The following is a 23,170-nucleotide window of genomic DNA, read 5'->3' on the forward strand; positions in this document are numbered from 1 at the left end:
AGCATACTAATGTATTATTATTTGCATTTTCGAAGCGTTCAGAAAGTCTTGCCTCATGAACACTGCTATCCTCACAAATCCCCCTTTCTTCCTTTGTTCTTCTTTCCTTTATTCTGATTGGATTGATCTTTATTACGGCCATTGGCCCGTTACACGACAGTTTCCCATACCAACATATTATACTTAAACCTCCAAATTTAAAATCGCCAAAACTTACAAAAGACAAACAGTAACCGAAGCAAAACAAAAACAAAGACCACCATCATACATTACAATAAATTTGTAACCTATACATCGCCCTCTGCTCATAAATTAATCAAGGATATCAATGGTGATATCGCCTTTATTCTGAGTTGTAGTTACAAGTAAAGCCCATGTTTTGAAGACCGTCACCATGAAGACTAAAAATCTCTCCATGTGCAAATCTATAAGCAGGTCTTGGTTAGGCTAGAATAGGGAAGACCCCTGTTGACATCTCTGCCCAGCCTTAAAGCTCAGTGTGTGACCTTAGATTCTACCTCACAGTACTGTTTAGTGTAAAAAAAAATAAGTAGAGAGCTGTTTATACTACTTTGAGTTCTTTAGAGAGAGGGCGAGATGTAAAGGGTGAGCTGCTTTGACACATAATGAACTCCAGAAAGAGTTCTACGCCTACGATCAAAAGCTTTTGCTCTCATCCTGGTGGAAGGAAAGTATCATTATTTAGCAGGCAGCTGAGCATCATTATGGCACAGTGGCAGCTTCAGACAATTGAGGAATCTGCTTATTTACAGATGAGCAGGTTTAGGAGAATCGCCTCAGCACTGAGATGATTTTTATTTTTTATCTTATTCACACCTTGAAATTAACTGAACTACCCAAAGGAACCAAGATGCCTTAGCAACACAGATATATTCTTTCATTATTAAGAATGTTGTTAAGGCCTCTTGTTGGATTCTGACATTTCCAATCTCCCAGCATGTAACATTCCAGAGCCATTAAAATGACAAATGGATTTCCAAGAGGGGGGAGGGGCGGAGAGAGATACCAGACTGCCTTCAGACTACTATAGCAACAAAAATATTTCAGCGATAGTCTGTCAAATGTTTGTTGCTCAATGGGACATAAGGCAGTCACGTGGTAAATCACTCCGAGGCTGCATTCACATGGCAGTTTGTTCTAGTCCCCTGTTAATTTCCACATTATACTAGAGCTTTCCTATGACATAAAAGCCACTTCCAGAAAACTAATGGAATATAATGCATGTTTAGCACTCATTTTCATATTATTTGATTCCAGAAGAAATAGGTTTGCAGATGCCATAACCCGGAAAATCTTCGGAGTAAAGTGAAGACATTTGGGGCACGTTTCCGGCATACATTTTGTTAAGTTGTGGGTGAACATATCAGACACAGCGATTCTTCAAACAGCTCTTGTTTATTCACAGGCCAGAACAGAACTGAACTGAAGGGTTCAGCCAGCCTGCTTATATAGAGCTCCAGTACAACGTAACTGTAGGGGACGCAGGTGGCGCTGTGGGTTAAAGCCTCAGCGCCTAGGACTTGCCGATTGAAAGGTTGGCGGTTCGAATCCCTGCGGCGGGGTGCGCTCCCGCTGCTCGGTCCCAGCGCCTGCCAACCTAGCAGTTCGAAAGGACCTCCGGGTGCAAGTAGATAAATAGGGACCGCTTACCAGCGGGAAGGTAAACGGCGTTTCCGTGTGCAGCTCTGGCTCGCTAGATGCAGCTTTGTCACGCTGGCCACGTGACCCGGAAGTGTCTCCGGACAGCGCTGGCCCCTGGCCTCTTAAGTGAGATGGGCGCACAACCCCAGAGTCTGTCAAGACTGGCCTGTACGGGCAGGGGTACCTTTACCTTTACCTTTACCTTTACAACGTAACTGTAACAACTTTCTGTAACTATCCAATCACTGAACGTCACTTTCGATCCCTTATTTGCATACGTGGACCTGAACTATCTACAGTATCCCCCTGCTGGCCCAGGGTGAGAACTTCAGTACATAACATATTTCTTTCCTGTTGTTTTCATGGGGGAACAGAAGCATGTATGTATGGAAAGAGAGGGGAAGTAGGGATGTTGCCCAATGATGTTTGCTGTTGTGTCACACCACACCCACAGCTGTGAATGAAGTTCAGTGCAGCATGCCTGTGTTATCAGTTGAAAAGCCACAGTTCCATAATACAACAGATACTGCAATGTGAAAGGAACATAAGAAAACATAATGCACTAGCACTATGGTCAGGAAGACTATCACAATAGTCCCCAAGTCTGAATGCAACCTGGGTTGGAAGTCTCTTTTTCTCAACAAACAAAAGGAAGAAACAAGAATTCTTCCTTAGCCACCAGGGACCTCAACTTCTGTCAAGTCCCTCTGAAAAACAAATCAATAGTGGAGCACTCAAGTGTCATTAGCAGTAAGCCAGTTTAAAAGTGGTTTACAATTTGGAAAGCAGATGTGCTCTAAGATATAAGAATAGCAATGACGCAAGAAGCAATGCTCATCGTTATCCTTAGCAAGCAGGTCAAAAGAAAGGAGAGATGACTGGGGTCACATTGATCCACATTGTAAAATCCCAGGGTGGAACCAAAACAGCAGAATGGCTCAGCAGACCCATGAGCGTAACAGTGACTTGCATTTTGAAGGGACAGACCTGAAACTCAAAACAACTGTGCAATGACTAATGAAAAGACCCAAAGACACACACTTGTGAACCATGTTAGTGCATAACACTGATATACTTTGCTTGCTCCCAAATCTCAAACATTCCATGTCATGCTATTGCGCCAGTCTGTCTCAAAGTCACCGCTGAAGAGATTAGCAACATCCTTCTGGTTTCTGTGATCATCCTGCAATAGCCCCAAAGGATGCAGCTTAATCTCCAGAGGCCATTAACCTTCATGCTGCAACATCTGGATTGCACAGTGCAGAGCAAACCAACAGGCAAAGAATCATAAAAGAGACTTAACAAGCCAGTCTTTATATTGGGGTTGGACATCCGCTGTTTGACCTTTAAAGGCCTAAATGTGTTAGAACAGGAGTGGTGGGGTTTGGTCCTTCAACTACCACCAGCCCCAGAAAGCCTGGCCAATGGACCAGGGATGATGGGAGCTGTAGTTCACCAACATCTGGAAAGCCAAATGTTCCCAAACCTGTAAGGCTTACAACCTGCTTACTTAAGGCTCACCTCCTCGCAAACATGCCTAATCAGACCTTGAGATCATCTTTAGATGCCCTTCTCCCTGAGTGAATACTGGGAAGTGGCTACTGGGGAGAAGGCCTTTTCAGTTGATGACACTCAGGCTATAGAATGGCCTATCCAGAGAGACCTGGGGGTCATTTCTGAAATCCCAGAAAGCCACTGGCAGTCTGTGTAGATAATACTGGGCCAGATGAGCCAATGGTCCACCAATGGACAAATGACGCTGTAGAACATACCTGCAAAGGGGGGGGGGAGGACAGTCTGCAAGTGCCCATTGTCTAGTGTTATAGTTTCCTTCCTTTATTTGTGGATGTAGGCAGAACATGGCCAGCCCCCTTAGCCTTTCCACCCAAGCTCATTACACAGAAAAATCCTCATCCTGTTGTTGGGTTAAACTTCTGAGTCCCAAACCCCTATCACCTGCCAAATCTGCAAAACGTCTTGAAGATTTTGACCAGCACTATATACAGCCGGTTGCAATACGGCATTTTTTCCTCCAAGTCAGTGCTTTCAGAATTGACTCCCAGTGAGGCATCAAGCTAAAGGAAAGCATTACCTCATAACTGATCAATGGGGAACCTTCAGAGACTATCTATAAACTATCCCATATGAGGTCTTAAGAAGAACTGTGTTGTGAAAGTTTTAACACAATGGTGAGAAGTGCAGGCAAATCAAACCAAATATGGAGAGGTTCATGTGGGACATATGCACAAACTCACAGCCCCTGTCTTCAAATTATCAAAAAATTATCGAGATCTTTTTCTCTGAATCCTTTGGTACAATCCCTTAATTCCCATATTCAACTAAAACAAAGCAACAGCATGTATCAGTGAAATAATCACTCTTCCTCTTCCTCGGTTACTTCCATTGCTTTGTATATTGTATATTAAACTGTAAACTCCTTCGGGCAGAGACCTGCCATATTGCACTCCAGTAAAGTGTTATGCACACTGATGGCATGCGCATGCACACACACAAAATAAGCCTGCAACGTACATAGAGGTTAGATCACACGAATAGTCAAAACACACTGGGTTCAATGGCAGGTGAGATTGCCAAAGTTCTTTTTCCTTGACAACCACCCCCTTTTTTTAAAATGCCAGGTGCAGAAAGATGAATGTGTACAAGTTAAATGAGTGCAAGTTGAGGACTTACTGTACAAAATCAAGCTTTGTTGTGATTTTCATTCTTCTAAGCTTCTTTTATGCTAGACTCCATCAAAGTTATTTCGTAGAGGCCATGAATTCCACAGACTGCATGTTGTGCAAAGAACGATAATTTCTTAGGTCTTAAATCTGCTACTAATTGATTTCAGTGGGTTCAGGGTGTTCTGCATGGGTCTCCTCCTCCCTATTTTATCCTCACAACTACCCTCTGAGGGAAGTGAGGGTGAGAAACAGTGAGGAGTCCACGGTCACTCTGTGAGCTTCATAGCTGAGTGGGGATTTCAATTGGGTCTTGAAAGTCCTGGTCCAACGTTACTTTGTTTGTTTGCATGGAGAAAGCACAACCCAGGCTAGGTTAAGCACTCTTAAATGCCTGTGATATTAGTTTAATCCTGAAGTGCTGAAGTACTCCTTCTTGCTTAAGATGTCCAATCCCCTTGATTGCCTTTTCTTGTAATAGTCCTATCTTGCAAGTTTGGAATTGCATACAAAATTTGCACGTAACACCGTTTAATTGCCATAGAAATATGATTGGGAGACTGTATTAAAGATACCTATAATAAAATAAATGAAATGCTTCCTATTGAGTCGCCTACTAGCTATAATAGGCTTATGTATTCTCTTTATGTTATGAGTCAATTCTTCCTCCTACCAGATCCAAAACTTAGTTTCTATGCCTTGAAACAATCTTGAGATTTGCGCTTTGGAAAGTGTTTATGTAAATTTAATATGTATCTGAAATAAGCCACTGGGAAAGAGGTTTAATTAAGCCAGTGAACATAAATGGGATCCAAAGATGGCTACATTATGAAGTGGAAGAAGACAGGATTAAGGACGGAGGGAAATGCCCTTGGTGGGTGGTCTATTTCTATACAATTGAAATTGCTTCTGTTCCATTATCTGGCATGAAGAACAGAGGGCACACAATGATAACTGGAACATTAGGACTGGGAAAATATATCCAGTTATTTAAATGTTATGGGGGCCAAGATCAAGTTTAGCTACAGCTGAAATTATTTTCTAACCATTTAGACCCCTTTCACAGTCAAAAGAGCCAGATTCACTCAGTGCAAGCTTGTGCTTGTGTACTGTACAATAAGACTCACTGCGGACTCAGCTATACAGCTGCAAATAAAACATTTTAAATGTGTTGTAAAGTGCATTACACAAATGTGACAATAGGTGGCAATGGTGAGCTATGGCAAATTCTATCTATCTATCTATATATATATCTATATCTATCTATCTATATATATATATATAGATATATAGATATGCAGGTTTTGGTGTCCTCGGGTGTCTTCCCGTGTAAAAGTTGGGGTGTCTAGGCGACGTTTCGACGAGGTCTCACTCGTCATCTTCAGGCTGGTGCTTTCGGCTTCTTGTTACTGGAACAGAGCGGGATCTCAATGTTTGAGTTCCTATAAATACTGTAGAGGGGGTGTGGTGTCTAGCCTCCAATGTTCTGGGCAGAGAGGAAGTTCCCAGGCTAGTGTGCCTTTTCTTCTTTTGTTCCTTAATTACTTGAGAGATACCTTGAGTGATTTCTTGAGTGATATCCTGAGTACCACTAGCAACTAATCCACACCTAATGACCCACCTAAGTGGTACTCAGGATATCACTCAAGAAATCACTCAAGGTATCTCTCAAGTAATTAAGGAACAAAAGAAGAAAAGGCACACTAGCCTGGGAACTTCCTCTCTGCCCAGAACATTGGAGGCTAGACACCACACCCCCTCTACAGTATTTATAGGAACTCAAACATTGAGATCCCGCTCTGTTCCAGTAACAAGAAGCCGAAAGCACCAGCCTGAAGATGACGAGTGAGACCTCGTCGAAACGTCGCCTAGACACCCCAACTTTTACACGGGAAGACACCTGAGGACACCAAAACCTGCATTCCTGTACCCGTGAAAATCTACGAAAGCAAATATATAGATATATATATATAGATATAGATATATAGATATATTTGCATTTTCACATTGTTTTTTATGTGTGTCTAGATTCCACCCCTGTTCGACTTATACCCTTGCAACTGCATTTAGAACAGCAGCCTCCACTAATTAATCAACTAAAAAGGCTTTGATCATCAGCCTTTTAACCTATTAATCTATTATGTTTTTAAAAAATCAAAACCTTGACACAGAAGCCTTTTATAAATATTGAAATATTTTTGAAATATTGAAGGAATTAATAAATTTAATAAGCAAATGTCTAGCTTCCATTGTAAGAGGGAATGCCCATTTTTGCTATTTCCCCCCTTCCCTATTATAGTAATACACCAACATATCCTCAAAAACAGAACAAAAATGTGCCTCCAACTCATCACCTCACTATTTAAACAGGTACAGTTTTAGATGGTCCATGAGAGGACTGTACCAAGAACTTGTAACACATACACAAGAAACATTTTTGTCAACTCTAAACACTGGGAAACACTGGCCTGGGAGCACTCCAATTGGAGAACAGCCTTTACCAAAGGTGTCATGGGCTTTGAAGACACTCAAACTCAGAACAAAAGGGAGAAATGTGCTAAGAGGAAGGCACGCTTGGCAAACCCTCACCATGATCAACTCCTGCCCAGGCACCAATGTCCCCACTGTGGAAGGATGTGTGGATCCCCAGAACTGGCCTCCACAGCCACTTACAGACTCACTGTTAAAACTGTGTTCATGGAAGACAATCTTACTCAGCTACGAGTGATTGCCAAAGAAGACAACAACCGAGGAGACGCAACTCACTTTTTGAAAAAACGTAGAGAAGTTCTTGTGACAAATTTCTGTCAGACTAGGAGTGAGAAACCTGCAGCTTCCCAAATACTGAGGGATCACTGGCTGGCTGGGGCTGATGGGAGCTGGCATCCAAAAACATCTGGAAGGCCACAGATTTCCCACCCCATATTAGACAATGCTTCAAATAATCTATTCAGATGAGTTAGATGCTCTGTGGAGCCCTCCATGCTATTTTATTTCTGGCCACCAATATCTGGTGGCGAAAATCGCAGGTCTTGAAATTTTAATTGCAAAATGGCTCACAGCTGTGTTGCTTCCTCCAACATTTCAAGATCTCTTTCTCCTGCTATTTTTTTTTGCTGGGGCTGGTATTAGTAGAGGAGCAAGAATCAGAGCATCGTTCGTGTGTGTGTGTGTGTGTGTGTGTGTGTGTGTTGGCACCCATACAAAAAAACTCCAGTGTAAACAATCTGGTCCTATTGACCTTGGAAGCGCACACAGAATCCATCAAACGCAGCTGAATTGCAAATGCAGGGAATAACGATGAAATAGAGACAGCTGTCTTAGAGCCCTCCAACATTTAACTTCCTGACCGGAGCTTGTAAAAACCCTCTCCTCATAGATCAGCAAGGCCTATTATGCAGTCTGCTGGTTACGTTTAAAATAAAATAGCCACTCCCTGCTATAAATCTGCACTTTATAACAAGGAAAGAATCCAATGATGTTAACGCAAACCACAAATTTCCAAGATAAATTTCCCGTTCTTTTGGGAGGATTGAGATGGGGGGGGGTAGAGATATTCCCACCAAATAAAATAAAATCTAGGAAACAATGAAACACTTTCTGCCCCAGATGACACAACAATCCCCGAACAGAAACAAGATTGTATTAGGTTCTCTTCTAAAAACAAGCACAGCATGCCATGGAAAAGGGCTGTGTTTCAATGGGAGAGAAAATGCTTTGCAAGCAGAAAATCCTAGGTTCAGTCCCTGGTATCTTCCCAAAAAAGCTGTCAAGACGGACAGTACTGAGTGAGATGGACCAATGGACAAACCCTGTAGAAAGCTGCTTCCAACACAGGTAAAGGTAAAGAAGAAGAGGAAGAGTTTGGATTTGACATCCCGCTTTATCACTACCCGAAGAAGTCTCAAAGCAGCTAACATTCTCCTTTCCCTTCCTCCCCCACAACAAACACTTTGTGAGGTGAGTGGGGCTGAGAGACTTCAAAGAAGTGTGTCTGGCCCAAGGTCACCCAGCAGCTGAATGTGGAGGAGCGGGTAAGCGAACCCAGTTCACCAGATTACGAGTCTACCGCTCTTAACCACTACACCACACTGGCTCTAAAGGACCCCTTGGATGTTCAAGTCCAGTCAAATTCGACTATGGGGTGCAGCACTCATCTCTGCTTTCAGGCCAAGGGAGCCGGCGTTTGTCCACAGACAGCTTTTCCGGGTCATGTGGCCAGCATGGCTAAACAGCTTCTGGAGCAACAGAACACTGTGACAAGTGCCAGAGCGCATGGAAACGGCGTTTACCTTCCCACCGCAGTGGTGCCTATTTATCCCTTTATCTCTGTCACCCCCTTTCCCCCTGTTTTCCTCCTTCCTACACACATGAAAGGGTGTCAGGCTGCAGGTTACTCACCCCTGTCTTAGCTGACAAGCAGATTCCTATCTGGGGTGGGATTGTTCTTTAAGTATCTTGGTCCTAAACCACTTTAAAAGCTTTCAAAATAACGACTAGCACTTTGAAGAAAGTCTGGGAACAGCTAGACCTGAAGCAAGAAGTATAATTTGCTTGTAGGTCACGTATACATGTTTTGTTTTAGGCACCAACTCAGAAAAGACATTCTTCTTTTGTGTGTGGGCTGGGGGGTGCAGGGGGAGAGACAATGTCTATGAGAGAAAAAGAAGATTAAGTGCCTTTGTTAATATAGTTCTTGAAAATCTACAATTTTAATAAGTTATTATGTTAGTTTCTTTTTAATCTGCTGCCCAATTAATCAGAGATATCTTTTTAGCTCATTAAAGGATTTGCCAATAATTACATTCACTGCATCTGAATGCTGCTTTTCTGTAAAGATTACAATGAATGCAGTCTAATAGATTAAAAAATTAAACATTACAGGCTACCCCCCCCCCAAAAAAAACCCACCACACATATCTCATTAGCAGAGGTTTGTAAATTCACTTGGCAAGAATAGGCTCCAGGTGACTATGTAGGGGAAGGTTTTCAAAAGCCAAGGTGGGTTTTCCCCTTTAAATGACTAACACAGGTATGTGAGAGCAGTTGAGTTATAATTTTTTTATGGACTACTAATTTTTGTAGATTTATTTGCAAGTTTACTTTAGGGCCTTGCAAATAACAAGCTGTTATTTTTAACATCTGAGTAAACAATCCATTTGACATGGAGATACTGCAAACATCTAAACCAACTTTGATTCACTCATTTTTTTTATTTGATGTTTTGATCGTGCAATTTTTAATGTATTTTTCCAAGTTTGATAATTTCATCTCTCTTCCATAGTTGCACATAACCCAAACTCCCTGTTGCAATAAATAGATATAACAACTTCTTATAAGGCAGAAAAGACAAGAGCAGGTTATTAGCTTTGTGTTAAATTAAACGTTGAGGATATCAAGTGCACTCACCATGGCTTTGCAGAACTTAACTACAAATTGATAATTGGAGGACTGTACAGGGGAGATTTGTAAAATCACAAAATGGTAGTTAAACCTACCTCGCTCTCCATTTTAGTTCTCATTAGAAAACCATGCTTCCATACAACATTTAACTATGAGCAGTCCTCCATAAAGCTGTCAGTCTTTCAAAGGGTGGTGAATAGTTTTCTTTTATTTTTTATAAAGGCAAATGTTTCAAAAAGGTGCTCAACCAAGTTTAAAAGTCTTCATTAAAGGGCTAAGTAGACTCCCTTGCATAGCAGAACACAGAATCTCGTGCTAGGCGAAGACTGGAGTTCCTGATGGGATTGGTCCTGCACAACTGGCACTGTTACAGGCACCACACAATACCTGTAATAAACCAACCTATTATTGTAGTGCCATCGACACTTTGGAACTCCCTGCCTATTGATATCAAGCAGACACCTTCACTGCATTCTTTTCAGGGCCTGCTAAAAACATTTTTGTTTAGACAAGCCTACTGAGATATTTAGACTGCCAATGTGTTTTTAGTTTATTGCTGGTTTTGATTTTTTTAATGTTCGTTGGGTGATAAGAGGATGAACAAAGAAAGCTGGGTTTGGCTCTGTATGGTCTCAGTTTATATTGTTTATTAACAATAGTACAGTAATCTCCATTCTGTCTCAGTCACAGCAGCCACTATGGAGAAATTATCTTAACACCTTAGACTTAAGTATACCCTGTGGGTGTGAGATGAAAATGTAATGTAAAAGATTTTCCAAGTTGGTTTTGATGCCATGTGGATGACTGCATAAAAGTCTTAACATATGTGCATATATTTCTCTTTGGAAGACAACACTTTGTGTTTGGCAATTAAAAACAAAATTCAACGAAGTTTGTAATTAAAAACAAACACTTGCATTGGACCATATAGGTTTTTTGTTCGTTTGTTTGTTTGATTGATTGTTTGTTTGTTTGTCTGTTTTACAAATATTGAGTAAATGCCAAAAGCTACATTATGGATCACCTGGAGCATTATGGTTCCTAACACTTTTCTAGTTGTTTCTTAACTGCTCCAGAACACAAAGACCCAAGGTAGCAGATATTGCTGACATCTTGCATAAGCATACAGCAGAACTACATGGGCAGAAGTTTTATCAGTAAAATTAGCTGTACTACTTCTGGATGCAGAAACTCTTTCAGAACAAATGCTGAAATCTGATTATATCGAGAGTCCAACTGCTAACTCCTTTGTATGACTAGCTTGCCAACACATGGACATAAGAAAATGTTATGCCTGTTATGTACATTATGTCTGCAATGAGAATAAGAATACATTTCCGGACTGCCCAGCAACCAAAGACCACTGGGCAATGTACAAAAAAATGAAATACAATTCAATCAGTAAAACAATCACAATACAAAAATTATATAAAAACTCACAGCCCAACATAAGATAGTACCAAAAAGAAACCTAAAAAGTGACCATAATAAAAATTAACCAAAAAAAAAACCCAGCCTAAAATCCAGCAAATGGGGAAACTATTTGTAACCAGATCTGAATGCACTGAAACATAAAACATAAAAGTATGGCAGGGTAAAAAAGACCTTCACCTGGCCTCTCTGGGGCTGATAAGAGCTGTGGGCCAAAACTTCAGACTGGGAAAGGCTGCTGTAGAGAGACACGGTATAGATGCACTGTAAAATCAGTCAGGGCTGTTTGCATCCCTGTGGCCTGGAAATTTGTCACATTACTCCTTTCAGAAGTGTCTGCCTGAGTGTACACTTGTAGCACAAACCCTTGCTTTATTTTGCTATGACTGCTTAGCCAAACTCTCCACACATGGTTTGGCCCCATAGTTATACCGCAGTAGTCACTACCCTAATCAACAAGTCCAGCGTTTCAAGGAAAAGATCACCTGGCAAATGAAACACAACACCAGGAAACAAGCATATCCAATTAACAGCACTGTGCCCTATTAAGGAGGGATTAAAAAGGGATAATGGCTAATAAGACTTATTCACAACTCAATTACCAGCAGATGGGTAAGGAAACATAGAAAGCAATACACATAAATCCTTAGTAGAAGGACGCTGTGCTCCACCCAGAGAGGAAAAACAGAAGTGACACAAAGCCCTTATTTCCTGTTCGCAAGTTGCCATTTAGTGACACAACCTAGGGGAAGTTGCTTTACTCATCTCTGCAGGAAAGGGCCCTAAGTGCAGTGGCAGACTTTGAGCTCTCAAATTTCAGAGGCGCCCTACGCGACACTAAAATTTGGCATCCCCTGGCCTCTTGACTCCATTCTACAGCATTGTTGTGGCACCCCCTGCAGCATGGCACCCGGTGCGTTATATCCTTAAAGCGCAACCTGCTAAATGGTCCTCACCCAAAATACCACATTCACTTGAAAGCTAGGTATGCTGGTGAAACTGCACTGGGACGTTGGCTCCCCTGCAAAACAGAGGGGAGAAAGGAAACTAAGTTATGCTGTGTAGGAGAGCCACAATTCAATGCCTGGCATCTCCAGGTACCAAGGCTTGGGTAGAAGGCAATGGGAGAGACCTCTGCCTATGACCCTAGACAGCCGCTGCCAGTCAGAATAGACCCGAATGACCTAAGAGCAGGTTTCTCCAACCAGGCACCCTTGAGACTCCCTTCATCCCTGATTAACGACGGGGGATAAATCAGTCTGGCTCACATTTTAATGCAAATCTAATTGACACTTCTCAAACCAACACACGAACCAAAATGCAGCTCCCCTTCAAAATTTGTACCTCTTCAAATTTTGCATTGCAGCTTCGAGAACAATAAATGTGCACAAAAAACATATTATTAGGGGTAAGTGCACACAAAATTTCCTACACTGGTGAAAATGACGTACAAAAACGCATTACAGTGGTACCTCAGGTTACATAAGCTTCAGGTTACATACGCTTCAGGTTACAGACTCCGCTAACCCAGAAATAGTGCTTCAGGTTAAGAACTTTGCTTCAGGATGAGAACAGAAATCGTGCTCCAGCGGCACGGCGGCAGCAGGAGGCCCCATTAGCTAAAGTGGTCTTCAGGTTAAGAACGGACCTCCAGAACGAATTAAGTACTTAACTCGAGGTACCACTGTATATTGCTTGCAAAAATGTGTGTGTTAGGCAAAACACTATACAAAAATGTGTATTTTAGATTAAATGTGCAAGAAAATGTATATGAATTTTTATTCAGACTTTTAAACAAAATTGTAAACTGGTGCAAAAATGAGGAGAGCTAAACTTAAGACTGGAAAAATGGGAAACAGAGAGAAAGCAAAGTTGACAAGATTGATCCCTCCCCAAACCATTGGGCCATGCTGCCTGGGGATGAGGAGAGTTGGGAGTCCACCAACATCAGGCTGGCGAAGACTAGGCCAAATGAACAAAAGGCATGATATGGGGAACACAAACCCATGTTCACCTGATATTCTGATAAAAGCAGCTGGGTGCACTTCCAAGTTCCAAAGATTTGTTTGAATATAGTACCTTAGCACAGCCCTCACAACTTTGCTCAAGACAGAAAGGCCGTTGTGCTGCTGTTCTTCAGGCGATGCCGGGTGGCAGGAGTTCCACGTCCCCTTGTGAGCCACGCGGTGCTTCCCATTTTCCCTGCTGGATGACGGAAATTGCAACGAAGCGTGTAGAGAAGCTGAAGGAGGCCGAGGAATCTTCTGGTGCAGCCCTCCGTTTTTCCTAATTGAGAGAGGAATCGAAGCTTTTTATTAACATACAGGTTTCCACATACATCAAGTGGGGGCTACCTACAGCATTTATTTGGTTCCACCTGTGTAAAAAGCGGTGTTAGGATGATCCCACACCCAATATCATTTCTCAGATGGCGTGACAAGAGTGCTCCTCTGAGTCATTCTCTAAGGCTGAAAATGAATTGCAGAAAGGCATCAAATACATTCCCCACACCTGGGATAAATTGACAGTTCTATGAAACAGGCTTGTGCTCAATGTCAGTGCTACTAACGAGTGTCCATTAATTCCAGTGGAACTGAGTGGAGCCTAGCTGATCACAACCCAGCAAAAATTTAATTCACTTTAATATAAATTTACAAATGTGTATGTATACAATTATATACTTTATGATTCGCTGTAGCTTGTACATTTGCTGCTGCTCTAATGGCTTGATGTCTGTTGCAGCTGTTGGTGCTGTTTCCATTATCGATCTTAAGTGTTGTTATCAGTGTAACTAGGTTATTTTATTTGGATGGAGAAATCCATCTCAATAAAGAGTGCCAGGGAAGAAGTATAGACATAAAATACTGAGCGCTATAAACTGCAGCATTCATGCTGGATGATGTTAGCATGGATATAAAGTTGTGCCACACCTGGGCCACACAGCCTAATTCTTGGAAGCTCCACAATACAGATGTGGCAGCTATATAATGTTATCAAAGCAATAAAACACAATAGTTAGCATCTGTCAATGCAAGGAGCCCATCTAGGAAAGCAGTGGAAGGAAAGAACCATTTTCACTGAACAGTCCCAAATACATATCAGACAACCAAGTTCTAAGGTTTTTAGGGATGATTCTGTCCAAATGGAAACACTGTGAAAACTAGCTAATATTTTCCTCCAGGTAGCTTGGGACAACATAGATGGGTTTCCCCCCCCCCCCCAGCCACCCAAAACCTTTATTCTCACAACATCCTAGTGAGGTAGGTATGGCAGTGAGACAGTGACTGAGCAAGGTGACTCAGTAACTATGTGTGGTTAAGTGGGGATTTGAACCCAAATTTATTTGGACCCAGTTCAACACTAACCATTTCTCTATTTCCTCCCCCCATCCTGTGTTGTTCTAGGGGTTCTCTCGACATCCCCTAGAACCAACTGGGGAGGGACATTGGGGCAGTGCACAAAGAGAGAAAGGGGGAAGCCCCATTGCACTGGGGGGGGAATTACTTGCCTCAAATCTCAAGTTTTACAAATACTATAAACTTCCTGTGTTTAAAAAAATGTAAGTTGGGAATCTGGAAATTCTGGCTGATCCAGCGATGGCAACTGCCCTAGGTCATCCCACTGTGGACACCCATGTACTGAACGTATTTATGAGCTGGTACATTTTGTGTGCTTCTATGCAAGATAGATATAGCCAAAAGACTTAAACATGCAAGTTATGTTTACTTACATTCTGAGTCTATTTTGAGAAAGCAAGAAGCCATCATACACCAGGCAAACACCAAACACGGTGATCCCAGTTTCCTTCACCAGCATTGCACAGGTCCCAAGAAATAAACTAAGCAGCAAAAAGGAGGGGGAGGCAGTGGGGGGGAAATGTTCCCCAACATAAAGCTGATCCACACTCCTGCAAGGCAGAATGGATATGGGAGAAATTACTTCAAAAAAACCAAACGGCAAATGCATTTTGCTTCCTATTTGTCCATTAAGCAGATTTCATTCCCTTAAGTTATAAAACCCCCTCCCTGGTACACTGTTAATAAACAAGACTGTTTGCATCAGCAAAGTTGAAGAACAACAACGTGCTTCTGTTAAATAAGCAGAGCGATAAGGCAAAAAGAAGAATGGGCAAAAAAGGGAGTTATCGTAAAAGGAGAAGACGACATATGGTTCCTTATAGAGCTACACAGACAGCCTGCACATGTTCTTTCCTCCCCCAAGGAGCATACAATCAACAACGGGCAATAGGTGGGAAGAATATGGGCAAATGCAATCACACATTGGGCAAATGCAACTACACAATAGCCCTATTGTGTAATTACATTTGCCCACAGATTTCCCCCTCCCACTACCAATGTACAGGCACTATTCATCCCATTTTATGTGAGAAACTAGCCTGTTTCCCTTTTCAGTGTTTTACTTTGCCCCCCTCTCCAAAAAAATTCCTATGGAGGCCCATGAATTGGTGCCTACCCAAGATACACCTTGGCACCAAACAGTTGTGTACATGTGAGCCCAAGCCTTCCTATTGGAATACAGGTACTGTACAATTAAGGCGACTTGAGCTTCCAAACTGTATTTGGTCCAAAAAGGAAGCAGGGGGATATTCATTCTTTGGAACTTCCCCTGACCTAAGGTTAAACTACAACCAGTAGGGGCAGTGGGGGTGTGGCTTGTATGTGCAGTCCCCCGCCCCTCCACATAGTATGACTACATATGTTATTTGAATGCATGAATAAAGCTATTTAGCCTCACATCTCATGTTCCACAAGTGATAGAAACCTGGGGGATCCAAAGAGTATGGTTCATCAAGGGGTAGTGGGAGACTACATTCCTTTTGCCCTCTCCCCTGTGGACACCTATGGGCATCACAGTTCAGTGGTGGAACACATGGTTTGCATGCAGAAGGTCATTAGAACATAAGAGCCTAAAGCTTCAAGCCACTGGCCCATCTCATTTAGCAGCCTGTTCTTGAAGTGACCAACCAGATCCCAAAATCAGGACCTGAACACAACAGCACTCTCTCCACCTGCAGTTCCCTCCCAAGTGGTACTCAGAACCGTGGAGGTAGAACACAGCCATCAGGGTCCAAGTTTAAGGCTTCAATCCAGAGCACACTCAGTTAAAAAGCACCAGGGTACAGGTACTGGGAGATATCTCTGTCTGAGAACTTAAATAGTTTCTGCCAATTCAGAGGGGACAATACTGGGCAAGAGGGAGAAACTGTCTGACTTGATTTAATAAGGCAGATTTCTATGTCCCAGTATAATCTTTATTGTCACTTCCTATACTTAACCTAAATTGGTTGTCACTACAAATGCCCAACTGGCAGGTCTATGGGGCTTTCATCATAGTTAAGGGTAGAACGATGCCCCTATTTGCATTCAGAGAAATCCATGGCTTATGACAGCTTTTCACTTCCGTATCAGAAATCTAGCGTGCCCCTGTAGCCTTTCCTTAGGGAGCCCCCACCCAGTGGAAGCATTTCCTGACGGGAAAAGAATATAAACTGACCGCCACTAACTTTATTCCAATGACATTTCCTGGAACAAAGGACAATAAGAGTTTGCAACAGCTTCTTTCATTTATAGAAACTTCTGTGGTCTATTTAGGATGGAGTTAGCAATGTGAACTCCTGACAACCTAGCAGTTCGAAAGCACGTCAAAGTGCAAGTAGATAAATAGGTACCGCTCTGGCGGGAAGGTAAATGGCGTTTCCGTGCGCTGCTCTGGTTCGCCAGAAGCGGCTTAGTCATGCTGGCCACATGACCCGGATATGCCGGCTCCCTCGGCCAATAAAGCGAGATGAGCGCCGCAACCCCAGAGTCGGTCACAACTGGACCTAATGGTCAGGGGTCTTTATCTTTACCTTTACCTTTAGCAATGTGAACATCTAGTGGTGGTCAGAAACAAAGCGTGTGATTTAATACTGCACTCTTCCAATTGTTTCATTTGCACAAGCATTGCAGCTTGACAGATGGAGCAATCCCCTTCTCCTCCTCCGCCTGCTATTCTAGGGGGTCTCCCAACCCCACCAGAGCCATTTTTATGGGGGAGCATAGGAAGAGACTCCCATTATGCAAATCCTTCCGCTGCTGGGGCTGGTTAGGTGAATCCCACCCTATACGTTTAAGTTTTTAGTACAGAACAAAAGGGACCATCAACATAATGTTGCAGCGTAGACTGTCCCAGTTCAGCATTTTAGCCTCAGCCGCCCTATTCCAGGCATATTCTGCTGCATTCTTTCTCCACCACCCTTTCCCATTCTTTTGTCTCCTCCATTAGTCAGTCAACATTCTGCACTCACCAAATATGCTCAGTCATCATTAGGCTGCCTTGGGATTTCTCAAGAATACAGGAACAACATAGGAAGCTGCCTTATACCAAGTCAAGCCATTTGTCCATCTAGCTTAGTATTTTCTAGCGGCTCTCTGGGGTTTGAGGCTGGAGAAATTCTCAGCTCCACTTGGAGATGCCAAGGATTAAACCTGGGGGGGTCTGCAGATGCTCTATCAATGAGGTACGGCCCTTCCATGGCAGGGAGGGAGTTTCTAATAGTGTTTTGTGTTTCTGCAGACCCTGGCATTCTCCCAAGCCTGCTAATCCACCCTCCTTGTACATGGGTGGTACTACTCTGGTTACATGTGGATCAGCACTCACCTCTCAACACTGGAAATAGATGGAACGATACAGGTGACATCCTGAGATGGAAGGGTTAAGGACAAAATCAGGGATCACGTAGTGAGGAAGGGAGATGACAGCACAATTCAAAGGGCTATGTAGCCAAGTAGATTTGGCGACCTAGTATCACCAGCAAAGGGTAAACGAAGCAAGGCTGCTTCACTGTGAAGGAACTCCTCCCTGCATTGCCAAGACAACCAGACAAGGCTACCTGTCTTCTTGTACTGTGCTACAGAGGCAGTTTTATTGCTTGTTATGCTCCCAGCACAATGCAGCAACAGAATGAGCTTTGCCTGGTTATTTGGGCACCATGCAAACATTCCTGGTCCTGTTGCACCCCTAGTGTGGTAACAGAACCACCACTCATACAATCCAATTCCAGAAGGCAGGAGACGTCATTGGGCTAATCTGGAAATTGGGGGGGGGGGCAAAGCAGATGTGCTGCAGCAGGAGAGCATCTGCTCTGCATGCAGAAGTTCACAGGTTCACTCCCCAAGCATCTCCAGGTAGGACTGGGAGAGATGTCCTTCCTGAAATGGGAGATTTGCTGCTAGCCAATGCAGACAATACTGAGTTTGATGGGCCCAAGGGTCTGACTCAGAATAAGGCAACTTCCCATGTCCCTGCACTCCCTCCCCCTGCCTTCCTGCCACATTCACATGTACAGCCCATTTCAGCTCATTTCTATAAACTATGAAGACAAATAGTTTTTTAAAGAGTAACTGAACATACATCTGAATGCTCCCATCAACAGAAGACTGGCCTAGTTGCCAAGGTCTTGGAATGAGATTTTGAGCCCACACAAACCATTACCGAAGGAGCCTTTGAAGCCCTTTTAAAGCTACTCTCAATTGCGGAAAGTGGGGACACTTTTCAAAGGATGTGAAAATGTTCAGTGAACTCATCCCCATCCGATTTCAGCTCAGCTTCTCTAAACTCTTAAGACAATGCACGTTTTGCGTGAGACTTTAACAGAGTAACTGAATCCCCATCAAAGACACCGAGTCTCTCTATATACACTGGAAAGATTTAGAAACTTGACCACAATTGTGTTTGATGTTAAAAATAAAAAAGGTTTTAAAGGGGAGTAAGCACTCTGCAAGCCGTTTGTCTTCATTGTTGTTAAGTGCCCGCAAACAAATAGTTTTAAGAGCATGCAAATTGTGATTCGTTGCTTACAGCAGAGATTCTGTGAAGCATTCTCAGTAATTACAGGACTCATTTATTTAACTATGTAATACCCTTCACTTCAGTAGGATTATTAGATATTTCATCATGTTGCCAATTCAGCCACAGACTCAAGGGTCTCAGGCGAGTGGCATGATTCTACACAACAGTTCCATGCCGACGTGGAATTTGTTTATCTAACTTGTTTAAATATGTGTAGCCCCACTGCCCAGCCACAAAGGCTCACAAAGTGGCTTGCATATAATCAGGAACCAAGACCCGCAGGCATTACAATCTGGAAGACAGAGAGCAAAAGGAAAAAAAGGATGCTGAGGGAAGAGGAGTGGGATGGGGAAACCAAGAAGGCACCCATTTTTTAAAAAGTTAAATAGCAGTTCTTATAATAATTGGTTGGAATGGAAACAATTTAAGGAAAGGAGAAGCCTAGCTGAGAGTTCATCCACACTTTTGTCTGTGCCGTGATTTGTAGGCACAGTTCCAAGGAGAGGTTATTGTTGTTGTTGTTGTCCCACCATTTCCCCTGGGAGCAGGCTCTGCTTCCTGCCTCTCTCACTGCTAGAATCCCAGGCCACATCTGGCGCCTGAGTGACCCACCGGCCTTCCCAGATTCGCTGAGGCAGAAAGCTCTGTATGTGCAAAGGGATGCTTGCACAGGTCTCCCCCCCACAGCTGGAATGAAGAGGGAAGCCTGCCTGTGTGAGAGCTCTATGCATTCTTCACAGTGCTTAAGAAACTCTAAATGGGTTTTTCCTCTCTCTGCTCCACAGGCACTGGTACAGGGCAGTTTTCCACACCCCCAAAATGGTACCATACCACATAACCAGGACAGCAGTAAACACCTCTGGAAAAAGCAGGTGCTTCCCACCCTCTTCCTTTGTATTAATTAAAGAAAAAGCAGCTCGGTGGAGGGGGATAATACAGAGCACTTTTTTTAAGAACACCATAAAACAAAGAGTCATACCTATTATAGGAGAGAAAAGCCAAAAGAAATAGTAGACAGGCCAAGACATCTGCTCTGCCTACTATACCCGTTACCTAAGAAGGGATGGGAAAAGAGAAACATTGTTAGAATTGTAATTAAATAAGGAAACTATACAGTTTTTCAAAGCTACAGCAATGACTAATGTTGTTGCATAGGACTGCAGTAGGACATACTCCCCAAAGCACGTAGTGAGAATTGCAGCCTTAGTTTTAACTAGAGGTTCATTTTCTGTATCTTCCCCTCTCGCCTCACCTTTCCCATAAGATAAGCCGCAGCCCGCAACATCTGGAGGGCAGCAAATTGCCTAGCCCTGGCTACCATGGCATGCAAATTAGGCTAACAAGGCCCTGAAGGATGAATGAAGCGTTTCTAGAAATGGCACACATAAATAAAATACATGAGTTATTTCAAGAGGAGTTTTAGGGAAAATGTGAGTTCAAACTGAGAAATATATTGGATTTACATTAGAAACAGACACACAAACATCCCTTAAAAGGGCTGATTCACCCCACCCTAGGGAGGTGTGTGTGTGGTGGATAAGAATTGCATTTCTGGATCTAAGATCAATCCATTCCATCATTCTGTCTCCAGCAGTGATCAGCAAAACACCCCTTGGAAATTCGTATGCAGGCCATAGCAGCAATATCCATCCTGTTGCTTGCCCATCGCATCGTAAGTAACCAGAGGTGTATGCTTTCAAATACGGAGGCTCGATTTCAGCTCCAATTTACCCCCAGCATGTGGTAAACTCTCAATCCATGCTGAAACGGAAGGCAAACACACGTGTGTAAGGGAGGGAAAGCACACACAATGTGCAAATGTGTGCACTGATAACCTGACAGTTTGCTGTTGCTGTTAAGGAATACAGCTTTGGAAGGGGCTGTTATTTTGAGCAGAGAAGTGTGCTAAGAAGGCCCACAACCTCTTTTCCCAGGTCAAAGTGCCCTTCAGTTTGGCCTTTTCTTCCACATGGAATCTGTGGCCCTCCAGATGTTGACTGGAACATGGCCAGGGATGATGGGAGATGCAGATTAGCAACATCTGTAAGGCAAACAGGAAGCCAGTGGTTGGAATGGGGAAATTTTGGGCACAGTTCCCCTTCATCACCCCTTCTCTGCCCAAAGTCTGCCCACTGGAGTCTCTGCCCACTGGAAACAGCTTTTCCTTAGCCAAGTAGAAAGGCTGCCAGGCTACCAGTGCACTCCTAGGCATGTAAGGTGTGGTTTGGGCCTGAGGCTACCTCAGGTCAGCTGAAGGAGGAAGAAGGGCAAGGGATAAAAATAACTTGAGGGGCAGTTTGCAAAGATGCACACGCTTCAGAGATGGACGTAACTCTACAAGGACACATCCACATAATACATTTAAAGCACATTTAACACACGTTCTCCCCCCCCCAACAGTGAATCTTGGGAACCACAGTTTGCTAAGGGTGCTGGGAGTTGTGGCTCGGTGAGGGGTAAACTACAGTTCCCAGGGTTCTCTGCAGGAAGCCATGTGCTTCAAAAGTATGCTGTGGATTCATCCAGTACAAGTCTACAACGCTCTCTCTATATGGAGAGAGAGAGAGAGAGAGAGAGAGAGAGAGAGAGAGAGAGAGAGATTGTCTTTAAAAAATAAAGCCCTCCCCTATAGGCTAGCACAGTAATTCCTAACTATGATAAAGTTCACCAACAAAAGGTTAGGCAATTCTCAGTTCGTACATAAATTTTGACTGTCATGAACTACTGCCATTTCCCGAGTCTCAAAACCTGGCAAATTCCTTAATGAATTTATTTGTGTTATTTCAACATGTTATCCCCTCTCAAAAATCAAGAAATTAAAAGCACCTCTCTAAGAGAAAGAACATGCAAGTGGTAGGTCCTCTGTGTGGGGAACACGGAGAAATGCTATTGGGTAACAGAAAAGGCGGAACTACTGAACACCTACTCTGCCTCTGTCTTCACCCAAAAGGAAAGTGATGCCCAACCTGGTGATAACAGAATAAATGATGTAAGGAGGGAGCTGAAGCCCAAGATAGGAAAAGAGGTAGTAAGGGAACATCTAGCTACTTTAAATGAATTCAAATTTCCAGGGTCTGATGAGCTGCATCCAAGGGTACTAAAGGAGTTTGTGGATGTAATTTCACAGTCTTTGTCTATTATCTTTGAGAATTCTTGGAGAATGGTGATGTCCCTACAGACTGGAGGTGGGCAAATGTTGTCCCCATCTTCCAAAAGGGAGACAACTACCCAGACAACTACCGACCAGTGAGCTTGACATCGATATCAGGGAAGGTCCTAGAACAGATAATTCAACAGTTGGTCCATTTAGAAAAGGATGCTGCGATTACTAAGACCCAGCATGGGTTTTTAAAAAATTAGTCATGCCAGACCAATCTGATTTCTTTTTTTGATGGAATTACAAACTTGGTGGATCAGGGAAATGCTGTGGACACAGTGTATCTTGATTCAATAAGACTTTTGACAAAGTCCCCCATGATATTCTCGCGAGGAAATTGGAAAAATGTGGGTTAAACGAGGTAACTGTTAGGTGGATTGGTAGCTGGTTGACTGACCAAACCCAAAGAGTATTCATTAATGGTTCCTCGTCATCCTGGAAAAAAGAGGCAAGCGGGGTGCCGCAGAGTTCTGTCCTGGGCCTATTGTTGTTCAACGTCTTTATAAATGACTTGGATGAAGGAATTGAGGGGATGCTCATCGAATTTGCAGATGACACCAAAATGGGAGAGCTAATGCCTCAGAAGACAGAATCAGAATTCAAAATGACCTTAATGGATTGGAGAACTGGGCACAAGAATAACAAAATGCACTTCAATAGGGACAAATGTAAAGTTCTACACTTAGGCAGTGGCGTAGCGTGGGGGGTGCAGGGGGGGCCGGCCGCACCGGGCGCAACATCTGGGGGGTTAGGGGGCGCAAATCCACGGGTTAGGGGGCGCAAATCCACGGGTTAGGGGGCACAAATTACTTGCCTTGCCCCGAGTGCTGACAACCCACGCTACGCCACTGCACTTAGGCAGCAAGAACCAGATGCACATATATAGGATGGGGAATACCTGGCTTACTAGCAGTACATGTGAAATGGATCTAGGTGTCTTGGGGGACCACAAGCTTAACATGAGTCTACAGTGTGATGCAGCAGC

At 43.2% G+C, this 23,170-nt stretch overlaps 1 protein-coding gene across 1 annotated transcript in view; it reads right to left on the reverse strand.

The window, feature by feature from the left end:
• Nucleotides 1–23,170, reverse strand: part of TMTC1 (transmembrane O-mannosyltransferase targeting cadherins 1) — a 144,695-nt gene that overhangs the window by 107,004 nt on the left and 14,521 nt on the right. Inside the window, exons 3-5 of the mRNA XM_083700118.1 lie at nucleotides 20,008–20,081; nucleotides 14,908–15,084; nucleotides 13,257–13,463 (exon numbers count right to left, since the gene is read on the reverse strand). Of these exons, the coding sequence (XP_083556244.1) occupies nucleotides 13,257–13,463; nucleotides 14,908–15,084; nucleotides 20,008–20,081 (458 nt within the window). The remainder of the gene's footprint in view (nucleotides 1–13,256; nucleotides 13,464–14,907; nucleotides 15,085–20,007; nucleotides 20,082–23,170) is intronic.

The sequence above is a fragment of the Podarcis gaigeae genome (genome assembly GCF_964106915.1).
Source record: "Podarcis gaigeae genome assembly, chromosome: 10".
NCBI classification, from domain to species: Eukaryota; Metazoa; Chordata; class Lepidosauria; order Squamata; family Lacertidae; genus Podarcis; species Podarcis gaigeae.